This window comes from Chroicocephalus ridibundus, chromosome 7 (assembly GCF_963924245.1).
Source record: "Chroicocephalus ridibundus chromosome 7, bChrRid1.1, whole genome shotgun sequence".
Taxonomy (NCBI): domain Eukaryota; kingdom Metazoa; phylum Chordata; class Aves; order Charadriiformes; family Laridae; genus Chroicocephalus; species Chroicocephalus ridibundus.
In genome coordinates, this window is record NC_086290.1 from 4890076 (window position 1) to 4909519 (window position 19444).

At 41.5% G+C, this 19444-nt stretch overlaps 1 protein-coding gene across 3 annotated transcripts in view; it reads right to left on the reverse strand.

Moving 5' to 3' along the window:
* The window catches only part of ARHGAP15 (Rho GTPase activating protein 15), a 339525-nt gene that overhangs the window by 11773 nt on the left and 308308 nt on the right, over positions 1-19444 (reverse strand). For all 3 annotated transcript variants that reach the window (XM_063340777.1, XM_063340778.1, XM_063340776.1), the window contains one exon: positions 13015-13120. In XM_063340777.1, coding sequence (XP_063196847.1) covers positions 13015-13120 — 106 coding nt within the window. The remainder of the gene's footprint in view (positions 1-13014; positions 13121-19444) is intronic.

Here is a 19444-nt window from a genome sequence, read left to right on the forward strand (position 1 = left end):
CAAATAATTCAGCCCTGGATATGACAGGTTTACTCTCTGACTTAAAGCCCAAAAGTGGCAGTTGGCTGGAATTTCAAGCCGGGATGCTGAAGTGTACATAAAATGCTCAGAAATGCATCTTTGCTGGCGAGCCTAGAGCTTTTGGTGAAAAACGTAGTTTCTCTAACAACACATTGTTTTTGTCCAGCGCCGTGAATAAATTATTCTGTTTTGTGAGACAGCCAGTAATTTTTGATGTTGAAATCAGAGAATGTGGCAAAGAATTCCACGAAAGTCGGAGAACAAACTCTCGCCAAAGTTTTCCCTTTCTGTGAGCTCCTATATATGTAATTACTTCATAAATGGTTTTGTTTCAAGTCTTTTTAAATGATGAAAACTTTATTAATATTGGCCCATTAATTGTCCCCACTATAAAATCTACATTTTTTTAACCTATTTTATCACCATGTTGTTGTTTAAAATTAAAGTCTTTTTGCAGTGGTCTGCCAACAGGGATGATTTTAGCCGGGATCTGACCTCAACCAGGATTCCTACTCTTTCAGGTTCAGTTCTGAGCCCTCCACAAGCTCCTATTGCAATATCTATGCGCTGCCTTTGTATCAGATTTGAAAGGTGCTTTAACATGCCTCCCAGCATCACGATTGTTTCAGCCCTGATATTGAACATGAGTAGGATGAATGTATCTCTTAAATGCACTAGTGAGTATGTGCCATGAGTCTTTGATTTCTTTAAACTTATTTACATTTTACTTGCCCTTGAGCAATGAATTTACTATGTCAGCATTGTCTTTTCTACTTACACTTTGTCTGTCTTGTCCACTCACCTTAGCTTGATGTTTATTTTTTGTGCACGTGTATAGTCTGTTGCACTAAACGCACGAACCGCCTGGAGTGGAGGATTTTCCATATATTGTGTCTTTCTAAGATGCACCCTTTGTAGTGCTGCAAGTTCTGCGATATTTCCTAGCTTTAAACTGGCTTTGAATTTTCTCATTAGTTCCTTTTTAAGTCAAATACCCATTCACACATGTGCTGGTCTCAGATGACTGTGGTCTAACTGCCTTAGACACTTTACAGAAGTCTTTATTCTCTATACAGGCAGCCCTACCTCTCTCTGTAGTTGTGTTTCTTTCATCTTTGAAGCTTCAAGTGACCAGACTTGCCGATATCTGCTTTGTCTGACCCTGATCAAAATCCACGGTTAGAAAAACCGGTGAGAAAACACACGCGAGCCTCTTAGACCTCCTAACTGAAATCACGTTTGACAGACATTGAAGGATTTAGGAACAACAGGTACGATCTTGCTGTTGATATCAAGGCATACTCGTCAGTCTTGGGACAGCTCATTCAGTAAGCACCTTCCAGGACATCAAATCTGTCAGTCATAGCTTAACTGAGTAAAATGCCTCAATGCACCTAATACAGTTGCAGAGATGCTTTTCTGACAGTGCCCATCTGCCACATGGGACTGTCCCTGTGTGGCCTTGCTTGTTGACGTTAAGTGTAGGCATGCTGTTCTTGGAGATGAAGCTTAAATGCCTTGTCTATGATTTTTTTTCATTGTCTTGCGCTCCAGAAGACCATTGGCACTGCACTGTTTCTCTCTCAGATAAGACTAAATTCACCTTTTTGTAGGTGCTGCATGGATCTTCCCCTCCAGCAGAAAATGGCTAACCTTAACTGAATGGTTGTAAATGGATTTACAAGCCGAGAAAGTGCCTCTTGATGGAACCAAATACTGTAGTTTAAAGATGCGGAGATGCATAAACATAATATAATATGAAGAGTGATGGAAGCCTATTAGAATGTAGCCCAGAACAGTTAAGTAGTTCCTCACCATAGTGGTCAGGTGAGATTCAAAACAAATTCATCAAGATTTGAAATTTGCCCTGAGACAGAAACCTAGGGGCTGACACTGAGTCCGTAGCAGCTACAGTGACTTCCATGGGGTAGGTGCTCTGAAGGAATGGAAAACTCCTTTTGATGCCACTTTTATAAGACAGTTATCCAGATATGGAAACATATCTGGGTTGTCCTAGGAGGTGGTCTTGAGTTGCCTGCTACTACTGCTGTCACAGCCCTACTGAAAACCCTCTCTGGACTCAAAGTTTGAATACAGACAAACTGATGTTCACAGTAAATTCTACTTACTGGAAAGCTTCCATATGCTGTAGGGCTGTCCCATATGCTATGTGCCACTGGCGTCTCCAAGATTGCTGATAGTGTTTGGTGAAGGCCTGGACTTGGCAATGTGGACGCCAATGATCTGGGAAGTGGGAACGGTTTCAAGGCAGATGAAGTGCTATCCTGAGGTGGTTTGGTGAGGCTGAGTCTAGTGCTGACACAGAGAACACGGTGTGAAAAGTTTGCACTTTGTCCGTGAAGGTGCTAGGAGACCTACAGGAGACAGATTGCTGGGATCTATAAAAAATATGGACCTTTTTTGAATTCCCTTGTCTTGGGTCATCTCCATGCAATGGGGTCTTCTCCCAGAAGACCACAGCAAAGCTCTGGAGAGGATGTGGCAATGCCATCTAACAGCGGGGCTGAGGCGGGTGTAGAAACCCTCGGCTTAGAGGAGGGAACTGGTTGCATCTTGTGGACCAGGGGAGGAGGCAAGTTTTCATATGCTTGGCTGGAGTTAGCCGCTCCACAGATTTATGATTTTACATTGCACCATAATGCGTAGTGTACGAAAAGATAAATATTTTCCATTCAGCAACATCTTGCTGTATTTTCATCTAGCTCTGTAATTTTAATTATAAAGTGAACATAACCTGTATCAAATTATGATTTTGTTAACATATTGAATGAGGACAAGAAAAATAAATACCAGATTTTATACTGTACAGGCACATGAAGGTATAGTAAAAAAATCTGGTTTCCTTGACCACATTGTCATAATATGCATATATAACTGCTTATTGAATCCAGGCTGTGTAGACAACAGAAAGAACACTGGCTCCATACCATCACAATGCATGCCCACAACAAAGAGGAGGAAAGAACAGACTCCTTCATTGTGTGTTTCTAAGTATTACCAACATAAGGGCTAAAAACATTACCTCTGTCTGAAGTGTATCTATATATCCATGCATAAGTTATTAACTGGGCTCCCCGAGCACAGTTGCTGAAAATATTAATATATTCAAATTATATTCTAGCTACTGCAAAAACAGTAGATCAGACAAATGTATTAAAATCTCTTCAGACAAAAGGAGTCACGTTATTTATAAAGTTCCTCCCCCCTCCTTACTGGAACACAAACCTTCATTGTATATAATATATGAGAACGCAAGATGATCCTTACATGTCAAAATGTGGCTTAAAGTTTGAATGTAATCATAAAACAGTGACTCTAATGCTTGCCATAAACAAATTGTCACTGGCATTATGTAACTTAGACTATTCACAAAGTATAAAAGAGGGGAAGAATAAAAGGTGGCTGCCAAACACCATGGGCCAAATCCGAAGCTTGTGCCAAATTGCTGGAGCAGACTGGGAATTGCAAACCCAGCGTGGAATTCGGATTTGCACTCCCCGGTGCTCGGGCTGCTCCTATGGCTTAAATTAGACCAAGATAAAGGTGGGGGTTTTTTGTTTTGTTTTTTTTTTTTTTTTTTTAGTTTGTCAGTTTAGGCTGTAAGGCAACAAAGCAGCAACCAGTGACTCCTGCAGCCCCTCCTGCTCCCTCTTTTTGGGAGGTGGGAAAGTGGGCTAAAAGTTTTCTAATTGCCACAGGACCCGTTTTTGTGCGGAGTGGCCTTCTAGGACACAAACAGGCATAGTCGGATTGCACCAGCAGCGCAGCCCAGAAGGGAAATAGCGCTCTCAAATCCGGTGGGCTTGAATTTTTCGTGTTATCCGGCAGGTAGGGTACCGCCTCATCGGGCTGAGACGCTGCTCTTCCCTTGGGCTCGTTAGGAAAGCCGGCACAGCAGGTTAACGACAGAAAACACAAGGCAGAAGGCCTTTGTGAATTAGAACTTATCATTCGTAGATACTTTCCATTAATCCGGGCTCCAGGAGTAATGTATATCTGATAATATGCGCACTGCAGCTAACGGTTGCGTTAAGGCCCTTTATCAGGGACAACCACCAAACGAGGTGGTTGTCTACCACCCCTTTTTCTTCCCCCCTCTTCCTTTTAAAAGTAAAATGACATTTTTTTCACAGCCTGAAATAATTGCTCAAGCAGAGATACTGGTTTAACTCATTATGAATTATTAGTGGAAAAGTGGGTCTCAGAAGTATGTTACATCTGAAATATTTTTCGTCACTTGAACATGTGCCGTCCAGAACTGGCCCTATTCTACCAGTCACTGGGAACAAACACTTCGCATTCACAGATGCTCCTAATTTGGTGTGGTTTGGAGTGTAATTTAGATCAAACGTATCCATGTAAATGAGTCAGGGTTTCTTAATTAGGTGCCTCTAAAGAAAAAACTTGGACCACATCAGTAGGTGTGGGTGTGGTGCCCACAGTACTGGAATCTTTCCTATAGATGAAGCTGAGTTTTGTTCAGGCATACTGTAGGTTTTTCTTTCCCCCTTTTTTTTTTTTCTCTTTCCTTTTTTTTTTTCTTTTTTTTTTTTTTTCTAAAGCACAATAATAAATCTGCAGATGGCATAGACATAAAGACGCTACTTCAGAGGAGCTGTCTAAAACACTGTCTCTTTGGCAAATGCCTTAAAGTAGGTCATTCTGCTGTGATTTAGGTTTATATTTCATTGCCAGCTTTTTGTTCCCATTACAAGTAGGGTGCATTCCAGTCCACAGATTTGCTCTTGTTTTTTTTGTTTTTGTTTTTTGGGTTTTTTTTTTTTTGATTGGTTTTTATTTACAAGAATTTGTAGATCTTCGTACGAAAATGGCCAATACCCTGTCAGGAGTACTAATCATGCACTTGACCACAAAAAGAGATGTATGAAGGTGATAACCTGCAAATGTTGGAATGTAAAATGCCATTCTCTGGAAGCAAAAAATGTATTGATTCTCTTAACGTGGTGATTGAAATGATTGTTGCGTCGTTTGCAATGTGTGAAAAATGATTTGATCTAATGTCATTTCTGAGGTCTTATAGAGCAGGGGTAGTCGTTGCCCTCGTTGTTCAAGTATTTGCTTTTTCTTTTTATATACTTGCTGCTGAAAAGCATGTATTTTATAGCTTATAAAAAATCATCAGGGCCTGTTTTCCCATCAAAGTGCTGGGGGATTTACATGCCCAACTCCCACTAGCCTTAATGAATTACCTGCATAAATTCCCTTTCAATCGATAGTAGAATAGATCCTATTGTGTTATATTAATTATTTTGCACAGAACACTGACACTTTGGCATTCAAGTCTGTTTTGTTTTGGTTTTTTTTGTTTCTTTAAGTTCCAATGAATATCTTAAGAAACTTCAAGCCTATTTATTTTACAGCCTTATTCTGAGAAAAATCCCATATCTGTAATCAGAAAAATGAAAAGCATGGCAATTTACCCTTTGATGAACTGATCCTGGACATTAATGTCTTAGGGCCCAATCTCCCAAAATAGCAAAAAAAAAAAAAAAAAAAAAAAAAAGAAGGGGAAAAAAAAGCCCTTTTGTAATGAATTGAGCATTCTTAATTTTCACCAACAGAAAACACTCGAGTTGAAAAGAACGCTAACCCCAAGCAATATTAAGAGGTTACAAAATCACATAAATTAACTCCGCCAGTGAGATTTTACTAAAGCTTATGCGAGTGCAAACCAGAAGCAGGACTCTCACATGGTCTTGATTAACCGAAGAGTACGTAGCAGTCACTGGCCTTGCCCGAGATGTGCTGGCCATATGCACCCGTACGCCCACAGCGCCAGCATCCCCGTGGGCCAGCCTTCAAAGGCGCGGGGGGCTCTCGGGGCGGGGGACTGGGAAGTAAGCGGAGAGTGGAAGTGAGAAGTGTTCGCTGTGTCATCATGGGCAAGCGCCTTACCCTCCTCGTTCCTCACTTTCTCCATCTACACAACTAGGATAATAAAACTTACTGACCTGAAAAGGAAGTTGGGAGATTTAATTAATGTTTGAAAAGCTTTTTTTTTTTTTTTTTTGAGATCGTTTGATATTGAGTAATGTGGGATGAACAATAGGAGCTCTTTGAAACAGGGGCTCTATCTATCCGTATTTGTGTACTGCACCTAACACAATGGTGCCGTACAGCCACAGAGTCAACCGTATCATAAATATTTAAATTAAAACTATGTTAATTATTTTTATCGTTCTGTTATTTGCTGATACACCAGTTCAGTACATTTTGAAGCTTGGTAGCATTGAAAAGTACCAAGTGTAATTATTCGCCTGATTGTTATGAAAATCAGGGTTCATATTTTTAAATACGGCTGTGGAAATAGGAAGTGTATGGAAACACAGGTAAAGATGTGGTTTTAATTACTCGTCGTTCTTCTCATTAAAAGCACTAAGCTGTAAGGTATTCTTCGGGGAAGAGGTGAACTTTGCAAACTCTCTTATTCTGCAGGAAGAAGGAGTAGGCATTGACTGCAAAAACCTCAGTAGCAGGTCACCCCCGCCCCAAAGTGAATAAAATAAAAATGCATAAAGGTCCCTCTGGAAGACTAGATTTTTTTTTTTTTTTTTTTTTTTTTGTGCTTTTAGCCCAAAATCTATTATCACTCTTGCCCTGCGCACACTTGTGCCTGGCGCACGTTTGCTGGTGTCCACTAATTTACAAGGGGAGAGTTTAGCAGACCGATGTGTACTTAGTACGAGAGAAAATGGGTTTGACTCCTCTCCTTCCCCCAAATCGAGCCCCGGGAAGCTGTGGTGAACGGGACAAGTGCTGGCACGGCTCCAGCTCCTTTCTAAAACTCTTCTGTAGCTGAAACAGAGAAAAGCACGTGTGCAAGAGCACGTCCCGATATATGTTTGCCCTTCTCAAGCTAGGAAGTGATTAATTCGTTTCATGTAAATCTTAAAATGCGAGGCAGGGATGCCTGAGCCTTTTATGTCCCTGGCCAGTCACCCGCTCGCTCTTCTGGTGCAAGAGGGCGTTTCTCCTCCTCGTGTTTCCAGTAGCTGCTCCCCAAGCTTGTAGGAGCAAGGCTGAGCTTTGCGTTTCTCCCTGCTGCTGGCCTGAAGAGTGAGAGTTTCTCATGAGTTGCCCAGTTAGAAACAAAGGTCTTGATTCGGGAAATAATTTCAACAAATAGTCTATCCTGTGCCTTCAGTGAAGGGCTCCTGTGCTTCTGCGCGTTCCTGAATCCGGGCATTTTTCCTGAAGCAAAATTTAAATGCCCATCCCGCGCTTTGGGTTGTAGGTCTCCCACAGGTTCTCGGAGGTTTCCCAAATAGAAATTTGTTGCATAGTCCTGCCATTCTGGGGATTGTTTTTTCTTTTAAATAACTTTAACCTTTTTAGTTTTCCTTGTTCTTTTTCTTAATAAAAAGCTTGTACAGTTCTTAATGTAATCTGTTCTTCTACTGTGTGAAAAAAGGCTTCTCCTGAGCCTAGATTTAATATGTAAGCCTGCCCGAAACTGCTGATATGACACATAGTTTAGTAAGTGAAAATCACATATGTTTGCTACATCTTTCCTCCACCAACTTAAAAAAAAAAAAAAAAAAAAAAAAAAGTTTGCAGACATCCCCTGCTTAGTATTACGAGATGCCATACTTTAACTTTATTTTCTGATTTTCCCTCAGCATTGTGGGTACTGCTGCTGGACTTGTCATCACATTGTCATCGTGTCCTGGTGTGGGGGCTACTGTGGGCTTCTGTCTATGCATGGCTTTTTTCTTTTCCTTTTTTTTAAAAAAAAAATTCTTTAATAGGTAGAGTAGAAATAAGCCTGTTTAGCCGCACGTAGTTGCAAAAGCCTGTGCTCTTCAGGACGTAGCTGCCACATGTTGCGAGCTCTGAGGGGGGTGTGGGGTTCGTTTCGCAAGGTTGGGTGCTTTTCTCTGCTCGTAGACATATGAACACGGGGGAAGGTTATTTTTCCAAACTAGAGCATAAATACCTATGGCTTTTGTTAGATAATATATTAATGTGTTTGTCTTAGATAAAAAGTTCTCTCTTGATAAGGAGCTTATTTCCAGTGAAATTGATGCAAATAAATACCAATAAGAATTAAGAATTTGGGCAGGGGGGAAGGCAATCAGAACGAAAGTCGTCTTTCTCTCTCCGAAAGGGCAGAAAGCCTGGATGGCATCTGAAAATGTCTTGCTATACGTGCTATGTACAGTATGGGAAAAATGGAGCAAAATAAATGGAGTTTCTTGGATTCAAAGGTGAATCAAAAGGAATTGGCTTCTGCCCGGACAAGGCAGCCAGATAGGGCACAGTAACAGATCCACGTGATAAACCAAGAGGCAACTGCAGAGCTCCCCAGACAACTTGCCTGAAGTGCCTGCCAAGGAGGCAGATGCTGCTGCTGGAAGAATATCTTCCACAGTTGGGCATCTGGGTTCAGCGCTTCCCACGTAAGGGAGAGGCATGGTAGCGTCAGGCTGGCCCCCGTCTTCCCGGTTTAATTATTTCAACATCCATTTTATACTTCTGTAAATAACACGTATTTATCCCGCCTTTGTGCGGGAAAAGAAGAAGCAAGGGGAAGAGGGGGTTTTGCCGGTAACAGATCCCTTCGCAGGGGTGTCTACACGGATGGGTAAAGACAGACTGGAGCTTGGCCGCCCCTGTGCTCCAGCCTGGTCAGATGTGAGACAGCTCGGGTCTGGGAGTCGCAGAGCTGCCTTGCGGTGGCACGGAGCTCAACCTAATAAGCAGAGCAGGCTGAGATTCATTAATTTAACATTAATAAGCACAGCTTATTAGCTCAGGCACAGGGCTGTATAATGCAGGCGCACAGCTTCTGGAGCAGAGCCGCGTCCGCCCTCGCCAGCTCGGAGCGTGGTGCGGGGGACACGGCCAGGGTGCTCCTCTGCCCTGCTGCATTCTGCAGTCGGGAGGAAAAAGTATTTAATGGTCGCTGGAGAAGCTTCTGTGCAAACAAAAAAACCCAAACCCCCCCGGTTTTCCGATCACATTGCTGGCTTATGCTGAGTCTTTAAGTCATTTTAACTTCTCGTGCCTCAGTTTCCCTATGGGTGCGTATTAATCCTGCAGGTTAGGTACTGACCGTAAAATACCGTGAGATCCTTAACGAGCGAAATGCTCCTTCTGCCTCACTTGAATGATAGGTCTGTGAGTAAATTACTGGGTACAAATAACGATTTATCAGACAGGGGTTGGTTGCTCTCAGTCCGCATTTGTGCAGAGAGCCAATACAAGGTTTCTGCATCATTTGATGTCCTGCGTATGCCTGAAAAATAGGACTGGAAAGATATATCAGTTTGATCTGGTACCTGTGATTAGCTCACTCTGTTTGGGAGTAAAATTCACTTGTAGAGAAGCAACTGGAAAGAGCGGAGTCCTGGGGAACGGGGGGGTACAGCAGTACGTGGGCTATATACAGCAAGCAAATATTGTCTAATTATGTTCAAGTAGAACAGGTTGATTTCTGTAGCCCTTTATTAGGGAAAATCCCTACTCAGGTTGGGTTGTGTTGATTCTTTCATGTGTAAAGTATACTCGTTTGATTTGCTCCTCGTCAGGAAGAAGTACGAATAACCCTAGTAGTTGCGCTCAATTATGTTCAGCGTGAGTCCTAGTGAGACAGTTCCTTATGTTATTAGACTGGCTATGGGATGTGTCTGCTCAGCCTCCTATTTTGTCTTTTCTGCTTAAGGAATAGTAGAAAAAATTTCATGCGAAGTTGAATGGGGACATCGGTGTGTTTTTTTTTTTTTTCTCCCCATCAAATGTAAAACTCTTAAAAGAACAGGTACTGCAACCCCAAGCTTTGCTTTTAATCCCCCTCCTGTGGGCTTCATACGCTGCGCTGTGGCTTCTTGCAGCTTCAGAGGGCTTGGTTTAAGAAAGATATATGGCACTGGTGTTAATCCCTGCTGCCAGGCCTTTCTCACAGACTCTCTCATCAGCTGCTTTGTCTGGGTTTCTAAAGGAGGACCCTTCTGAAGTGCGTTGCGCATTGTTATTTGTGCTTGATCTGGACCTACTCCCGCAGACTGGAGAGCCGCAGAATAAAAACCATAGCGCAGCCCTCCCTCCCGCCAGTGATTTCGGATAAACGTGGCCTTCTGGGCGAAGGTTGGGTTCTCCTGCTGAGCTCCTGCCTGTCAGTGAGATGTATGCGCAGAAGCCCCAGGCTTACACAGTCCCATGGCCCAGGTCTGCACAGCCCTGTTCTTCTGTTTGTCTGATAGAGTGGAAAGAAAGGGGTAGGAGAAAGAGGAGAATGCCACAGAAACAGCATAACTGCCGTCCTTTAGCTTCTCCCCATCAGAAAACTCTTAACGCTCAGTTCAACGTTGGGCAAGGGGAGCCGCCTCCACCAGCAAATACAGAAAGTGCAGTGATACGCCTCAAGCCAAACTAGTTTACTTATTTTTTCCAAGTAATCAACCACTTTCGAATTCCCTGTGATTTACACTGAGCAAAACCTGTGTTTGAGGAGGGTGGCACAAGGTGCAAGCCAGCGGTGCGGTTGGCACCGCATGCACATTGGCACCCCTCTTCTCAAGAGCCTACCTAAAAGCGATATAATTCTACGCTTTTTAACCTCTGCAAACTAGTCTTGTTTCCTAGGTTAATTTAAACAAACACACACAGCCTATATTTGCATAATATATACATCGTGTTGTTCTGTACAATGTATGGATGTTTCTTTTTTCTCGTTTACGGAGCCTTGAGGCCACTCTGACTGGCCCCTGTCTTTTGGGCTGACAAGTTCAAGAGAACAAACCAGGTAAAAACTGCGTTTTCGTGTTTTCAGTATCTATTCTGCCACTGCTTCCTTATCAATGGAGCAAAGCTTATGGAGTAGTCCTGTCCTTCCTTGGGGATGTGCTTGTGTGGCAGAGAAGGCTGAGCCTCTGCAGAGAGACTCAGATGATCGCTCCCATAATGCTCAGCCCCCCAAATAGCTCAAATATCTCCATTTTCCTGCCTTCCATGCCTGTGCCACAGGATTGCATCAATATGCCTCTAGATTCACCATGCCTTCTGCAGTGACACTTGGGTAAGAGCATGGGCTAATTTGGACAGTACACCCACCTTCCCACCATACCTGTAGAGTTGCAGTCAACCCTGGTATTCTGTACATACGCATTGCAAAGCATTGCTATTTTATCCTCTATTTTAGTGTTTTGTTTTGTTTTGTTTTGTTCCTTTTCTCCAAAAACACCAATATTGGTACAGTTTTGCCAGTTATTCTGCACATACACAGCGGGAAACAATTGCTGTCCCAAACAGATTATGCTGTAAAAAGCCAAGGCAGACAAAGGAAGTATTATCATCATTTTGTAAACAAGGAACCAAGGCACAGAGAGATTAAGTGATTTACCCAAGGTCACCCAGAACATCCGGTCAAAGCCAAGAACTGAACCCACGTCTCCTGAGTCTCAATCAAGTGATTTTACTATGAGATCAAAGACTTATTGCGTATACCTGATATCTCTCCCCTAAGACGTGGTAACAAAACTTTCTTCAGGTTAGGATCAATGCCACATATGGTGCAGTAAATTTAGTATATGGCATATCTGTGCTGACAGCGTGTACCCACTTCTTGCACTCAGGTTCTTCCCAGGAAATAATTTCCCTTATTATTCTTCCATTGACAGTAATAAATGATCATCCTTCTCTAGATAACCCGCTGAAGGAGAGAACGTGCGCACACAGTACGTCAGATGAATACATAGAAAACTGTTTTTCTGCAAGGCCAAACTCAGTCATTTTATGGGCTGTTTCACATCCTTCCACACTTAATGAAATGGGGACATTCCCACAACTATATGGACTTCATTTTGCAGTTTCCACTGGAAGCTGCAAAACAAGATAAAGGATCTACATCTCTCATATATGCCAGGAGAATGCAGCAGAAATGATCGGTACAAAGGCATCGTTCCTTATAAGCGCCGAGCGGTCTTTTATTTGGAGTCTTTGTTACTCGCTCACTGGGGTTGTTATGTCACTCCTGGGATGAACTACTCCTCTGTGCACAGGGCTCCCATGGGGCCCTACGTCCTACTTAGTCCCTTCAATTTTAAGGATTGTTTGAATAGTGACTGTGCAAAATGGTACCTGTTAGTCCCAATAGCGGCAGAGATACCCAGGGAGGAACAAGATCCTGCCCTTCATGTGCCCCTATCTTGAGGTCTACCGCTTCTGCCCGGTCATTCTGCAAGTCATACAGCTGCAGGTTGGTTTCTGAGTGAGCCTGTCGTCTGCATATATTTTTATTGTTAATGCCATGAAACACGAGAAGAAAACCCAAGCTGAATATGAGAACCTGGGTTGACTTTGTGGGCTGACATCTCTTGCAAATGCAGCTCAATGGGTGAGGAAACCACAGAGGGTTGATAAGGTGGAGCCTCACAGTGTCATTTTTCTGCCTCTGTGGTATCTCAGCAACATTAGGAGCGCAAAAATGCCCTTCTAAATCTCTTCTCAATGTTTCTTTGAGGTTCTGTGTTGTCACAAGCTTCCTCGTGAGGTACAAGAGCTGGTAATGTATTTTCTTGAGTGAGGTTATTTCTATCATTACGTGCCTCAATAACAGAGTTTGAATGGCAGGGATCTCAATGGTGAAAATATGGTGATCAAAAGGTCTATTGTTGGAGAAAGTCAAAATAAACTGGACAAATGCAGTACTGGAACACGTTGTGTTTGCCCAATTCAATATACCTGTAGCATAGTAATCCTCATATGTCTGACTGCATTGAAGGAAACAGAACTGTTTTGTTTTCTAGGAGAGGAAAAATTCGTGCTTTTGCTTAGACATACTGATTTCTTGAGCATGAGTTAGGATATACATAGATACCATAAATCATCCTCAGTTTTGCCAAAGAACGTAATTGTCTTTGGTATTTTGGATGACATTTCCAATAGGATTTGGACACCACACACCGATTCCTTTTAAAATTATCGATCTGTTAGTACCATCGTTCTACTTACTTCTTTAGATGTTCAAAGAGGATTTTCATGGTGTCATAGTTTGGTTTGGGGAGCTTTTTTACCAGGCTCCTTATGGATTTGATGCGAGTGGCGTTGTCCTGGATCTCTAAGGGGGAAAAGAACAAAAAGATAAAATAACCACCTGAGTGTCATATTGGGACATTACTTTGCCCAGTGGCATATCTGGTACCCAAACAAGAAAAGCCATCGTTAACATATGGTTAAAAACAGAATATGTCATACCTTCTGTCACCTTAATAGAGAACAAGAGTAATTTACAAGGATTAAAAATTCTTTCTTAACGTTAAGAAAGCATTTTCTGGTCCACAGAATTATATTCTTATCTTTTTCATTTATTTTATTAGACTACTAGACCGTCATCCTAAGCTAAAGTACCTCTACATAGGAAGGGACCCACATCTTCTGTGGAATTCCACTTTGGAATTGCATTTGTCCAGTGGTGCAGTTACTGTGATGGATGCACTTCCCGGGTAGTCCTTGTTGTCCTTTTTTTTCTCATCTTAGTTTAATCAGCTGCATTCCTGAATCTCTGTCCTTAGCGTTACACCCCACCATGTTTGAAAATATGACATGATTTGCTATTCTTTTTAGTCATTGGTGATCAATTATATCGAGAAGCTATTCTAGCGTAGCTCTTTTCTAACACCTGTAAAGTCTCACAGCTGTAATTTCTGTAGGAAACAATTTGTATTTCAGAGTTACAATTAGTAATAAAGAAAGCAGCACTACGGGGTTTTATCTCTTTTGAGGTGATAAGAACATTGCTATCCTTTTTGTTAAGACATACCTTCCTGTTGATGATGCATGATTCATAGTTTCGGGGGAAAGGTTTGACTTGATAATTTCATCGATTTGTGTAAGATGTTGCGACTAAAGCAAAGTCATGTACAACTGTGCTTTCGTTTAGGAACAGATTAGATAAGGTGCCAGTAGGTCTGACGTAGGGAAAACATCTTGCATGTTACATGCCCTAGATAACCTGAGAATACTTTTCTGATCTTATCATCTATGATTTAATTATCACCTATCATTCTTCGTATATGTTCCTTTTTAATATTCATATTACCCTAGCACCCAGAGATCTCAATCAGGATGGAATCCCAGTTGCAGGAGGTGCTGCATAAGCATACGTGGCGACGAGTGCCTTGATTCAAAGCTTCCACCAAAAAAAACCAGTTTCAAGCAAAAATCTCCTGCAAACGAACTGAATATAAAAATTAAAGTTGCTAGGATAATGTCCTTTCCTCAGCATGTGTTCCTAATTCCTGTTGAGATTAATACTTCATACACGCAGATATAGATGTATATACCTATATCGTTTATAATTCGAACATTTACATAGACATGCAAGAGCTCAAAGTAGTCAATGCATAAGTATTCTTTTCCAGTTAAAAACCCCCAAACTTTCACATGGATTTATTCCATAGGAAGCCACGCAATTAACAATAGGGATAATGAAATTATACACCAATGAAGAATACGCTTTCTGAGTGTTTTAGTCTTGTTCTGGTTTGACCTATGCAGACCCTTTAACTCCCGAAGAGCACAAACTCCCCCAGCCTGGCAACCCAGTCACCCCTTGGTGTTTCCTGCCACGAGCCATTAGCGCTGCTTGGTTTTGTCCTGTGCATGATCCGTCCAGCGGAAAGCTGACGGCAGCTACAAACGAAAAAGATACAAAATTTGCAGAATTTATTGTAGGAAGGGAGTACAAATTCTGTGGGCTTTTTATTTGTGCTGCCTGGCGTGCCTACGTGCTGTTTACTAGTTAAGTTATAGTTAGAGTGGGGCTGCCCTGGCCGTACCGCAACTTCTCAAATAATGCGTCTCCGCTGGTTTATTTTTTAATTTTCTTTTCTCCTGAGAATTCAAGGGGCTTGAGTGGAACTGAAGGACCGAGGTAGGGAAAGACTCGACGGAAGGAAAGGCTCGCTGTTTGTCCGTTGCAGAATGTTTGCAAGGAAATGCCGTACAGTAAAATTTTATCGTGCTCTCTTGAAGGAAGTGTCTCTGCTCTGCGTTGATTAACACAGATACCGGCTTGGTAACCACCTTCCCTACCGAAACAGCTCTGGTAAAGAGGCTGCGCTTCCTCCTAAAGTATATTTGTAAAAATAGCAAACTAAAAATAATAAACTCAAAAGAGCAATATTAATTTACAAAGAAATTATTTATTGCGAGCATGGGAAGGGCAGGAAAGCTTTATTGTAGGGTTTACTGTTCCAAAGCCATCAGTACTGACAGACAGAAGAGAGCTTTAGGTAGGCGCTAGAGCACAGAACCCGTAGAAATTTTGCATGAAAATTATTTGGTGAATTGGCCTATTTGTTAATTGCTAGTCTATTGTAAAAGAAGAAAAACCAGGCAACATGTGGTAACTTTAGTCAGCATTTCTGAGCTGGGAATGATAAACACCTCTGCCTGGCTCTGGCATTTATCAGTACTGAGATATTATTACCACATAGAGTCACAGCATGGTTACTGTTATCATCAAAAAAAAAGAGCCAGCTAATCTTAATGGTTTGTAAAGCCGTTACCTGCACTGGTCTGACATTTATCATGATCATTTTACCACATGAGTCCTACATTGCAAAGGTATTTTATCTGGAAGGGACATCACTATGAATTATTATTTGCAGCTAGGTAGAAAATTGTATGTTGTAGATACCTTTTCTCATTATAAATCACAGTCACATTTCACCATTTCCCACACAAAGCTGCTGAGCCCAGGCTTTTTGCCATAACACTTAGTCTCGCTCCCTTTTATAGTTCCATGAAAATATTGGGTACTCTTTCATTAAAATGGTTGATACTGGTGGTTTTTTAAATGCTAGATACGCGCTTGATTTTTCTCTGGTATAAAAGAATTTGTTTTTCCACTTGAGAAGCTGAAGAGGATAAACTGTTCATTTTTTTTATTAAAGCTTACTCTCGCTTCAGTTTTTGTGGCTGGGCTCGTCTTTACTCTTGACCTTGTTGATGGAATATTTAACAGATCAGATGCAAGATCTTATGTTTCATTTGCAGTACCTATGTATTTGCTTTCTTTCTGTAAAGCCTTGAGTTCCACTTTCCTAGAAATTTTCCCTTTTCAGATTCCTAAGTAGGAAGATTTTTTAATTTTTTTTTTTTTTTGAGGTTTTCTCTTTACCATGCCCAAATAGAGGGAAGAAATCCTTAAACACGGGTTCGTACAAATAGCTGTGGAGAAGGTGTCTCCCTCTTTAGGCTGTATTATGAGGCCTGGCAATATGGGGTGCAAAGAAAGGAAAACACGCTGAACAGCTGTTAAATTCTCCAGCTAAGTCTAGAAAATGAAGCAGACCGATTTCGATAAAATTAAATAGTATTATTTCTCATTATAATCTTTCTATTGTGAAATTCTGGGGAAAAGATTCCCATTTGGCAAGTTAGACGATCTGAAGATTTCAGAAGGAAAAGAGCCGTCATAATCACGTGTATCAAAGAATGAGAGGACTGTTAAACCTTTTTGCATTTTTTGGGGCAAAATATGGAAGATGTAGGTGATAATTTCAGCAGATCAAGATACTCCAAAGTGAATTGCAGGTGGTTTTCCATGTAATATTTTCATAGAACGTGTATTTAGAATTTGGGTTCTGTCTTTAAAAATAAGGCTGTCTCCCTTTAAAGAGAGCAAAACTGTGGAGATGCTCTCTTGTTTACATTTAAATGAAGAATGCATTGAAAAAAACCCACTTAATATTATATGAGCTCTTTTGTAAATGAGTTTTGGATAAACATTTGAGCAGAGAGGAAAACATGATGTGTCTGTAACATTAACAGTGGCTGGGTAAAAATGAGTGAAGAAAGTAACCTTTAGCACTCGTGTCCATAAAGAATACTTAAGCAAATCCCACCGAATCTTTCTTTTAATCATTAATTTTAAATGGACGTAGATGTTTACAACAAGCCACTTTGTTTCAGAACAGGAAGTCCAAGGTTTATCTCCAATAACTCACGTTTGCTCGGAAGGGATGTATGTCTCTAACCTGACGCGCATTCATTATTTTGTAAGGTACCGGCGTCTGACCCGTGACCCTCCTCAGCCCCGCTGCATTATTCATGTCCGACTTACTTGGTATAGTTTTACTATAGCGCCCATTTCCCTTCACCAGGCACTGCGGTGGCTTGTGCATGTTTAACGTTAAATGGCATTTATGGCTCACATTAATGCCTAATTTTATCACGAGCCATGGTTTCTTTTTATGCTCTCGAGCCTCACAGCTGAACTGCCGAAAAAAGCGGTGATTTATGATTCTGCGTGAAATATATCACACTATTGATCAGCCACCTAATCTAGGTTTTGTTGTTTTGTTGGTTTTTTTTTTTAAGCGTGGTTTTCTCTGGTTTTCTTACATGGCTCTTCTCACCTTGTTTTGCTTTTTTGGATAAGATTTCTGCTGTGGTTAAAACGTCACACACTGTTGCTACAGCAAAAGCTGTCTGCCAAGACTTTTTCCAACAATTCGCGACTGATTCAGCTGCCGAGAGAAAGGCAGGTCTTGTCTGGGGCTTTTTTGTAGATTGTTTATTTGGGGGGGGTTTTGTTGGTGGGTTTTTTTTTTTTTGTTTTGTTTTTTTTAATCGGAACTGAGTGGGTTAGGTGGATTTTCGAGTGCTAATGAAATTGTGAGACTTATGGCGCTGGCTACAGCCAGCCGTAGTGTGGGCAGACGCTCTGTGAGCTTCCCCACTGTGCTGCTGTGCAAGCATCCCCGCTGTTATGTTTGCTATAGTTTTAATGTCTGTGAAAAATTCCTGATGCAACTAAATTATGTTCTGCCCTCTTGTTTGTATAAATAAACACCCGACTTAGCCAATTCATCTCGCTCTCGCCCATTTTAGAAGCTTGCCCTGTCACACGATGCTTAACCCCAGTCCTTGATAGCTTTGGTGTTATCAGGGAATGAAAACTTGCTTAAAAGAGAGTGCTCCGTTGGCTCGATTATTGTTTCAGAGACGCCAACTGCCCAAACCTCTGCTTTCATTCGGGAAGTCTTCACATTCTGGAAGTCACGCTGGCTAAAACACACAGATTTTTACGTATAAATATATAGATAAATTATTCGTATTGCTTCTAATGTCAGGATATTTTAATATTACTGTATGCAACATTAAAGTCCCAATTTTAATCACTTGCGGTACACTATGGCAATCGTCTCGTGAAGAGATACTGTAAAATATTTTCTTGTTTTAAAAAAAAATCTATAAGAAGCATTCAAACTAACTAACGTTTGCCATAAGGAAAACAACCAATTTGTGATCTGAATTGATTTTAGTTTTTATTCATGCCTCAGAAATAGATGTTGCAAAAGAAAATGAGAATTGCGTGAAACCTCTCTATATGGGCAATTGATAAATTCATCCTATGTGATATAAAGTGGAGTTTGCAGTGAATATTCATACAACTTTTGAGATCCATTAGCAAGACCCAAGACAATGAGTTTGCAACTCGGTCCCATTTACCAAAAATATATGTGGAATTAATGGGAAAAAGCAGCACTCACAAAAGTTGAACTTTAATGCATCAAACTCCAGGTGCCGGAGTTTGAGGGAAATAACCAATAATAGTCATTTTTTACATATTTGATGGGACTGATTATGCAATGTGCAACTCTAAATGGCTTATAGCACATTGTAGCATGGTTCCATCCCATTGGCTACAGTAGGGTGCAGGCAGATGGATGACAGTGACAAGGAGAGAAGTGCTTTTGCTTAGCCGTGCGTTAAGATGCCATCCAGAAGCTCTGTGCACTGCAGACACTTCATTAGGATGCCAGGATAATGGTAAACTACCACTCAGAGTGACACCCCATTTCCTGCTTACTGAGCTCTCCAACCTCGGCAGATGTCAACAATCTCACAGTGCTACAGAGCAGACCTAACTTTCCAGGCACTTTGACTCCAATTTTTTTCCCTTAACAGTGCCATACATTACGTGCAATATGTAACAGCAAGTACCAAACGGAAAACAAAATTCGCTGCCCTAATTATAACAAAGCAGCCTCTGACTTAGGTACTGCGCGCCCGGCGTACAGACAACCGGTTAGGCGGCATCAAAGAGGAATGGTGATCTTTGTCAGGCGATTTTGGGGGTTAATTAGACTTCGGACTTTGATAGCTAATGGATAGTCTGATCCCGACTGAAATGGTTGTGCTTCGTCGCTAACTTCTACCAAGCCTCGGAAAAAAACGCTGAGCTTTTTCCTGGTATTTCATACACCGTTACAGCCTTGCGCCGGGTTTTCTGCACGGAAAGAGCAGACTTGAGCATCTGGACAGTGTGATATTTTCTCCGCAAATGCGCAACTCGAGGCCGTAACGCACCTCCCCAACAGCAGTTAAAGCCAGCAGAGAGACTGCGCTACGATGCTTGACCTGCACGCCT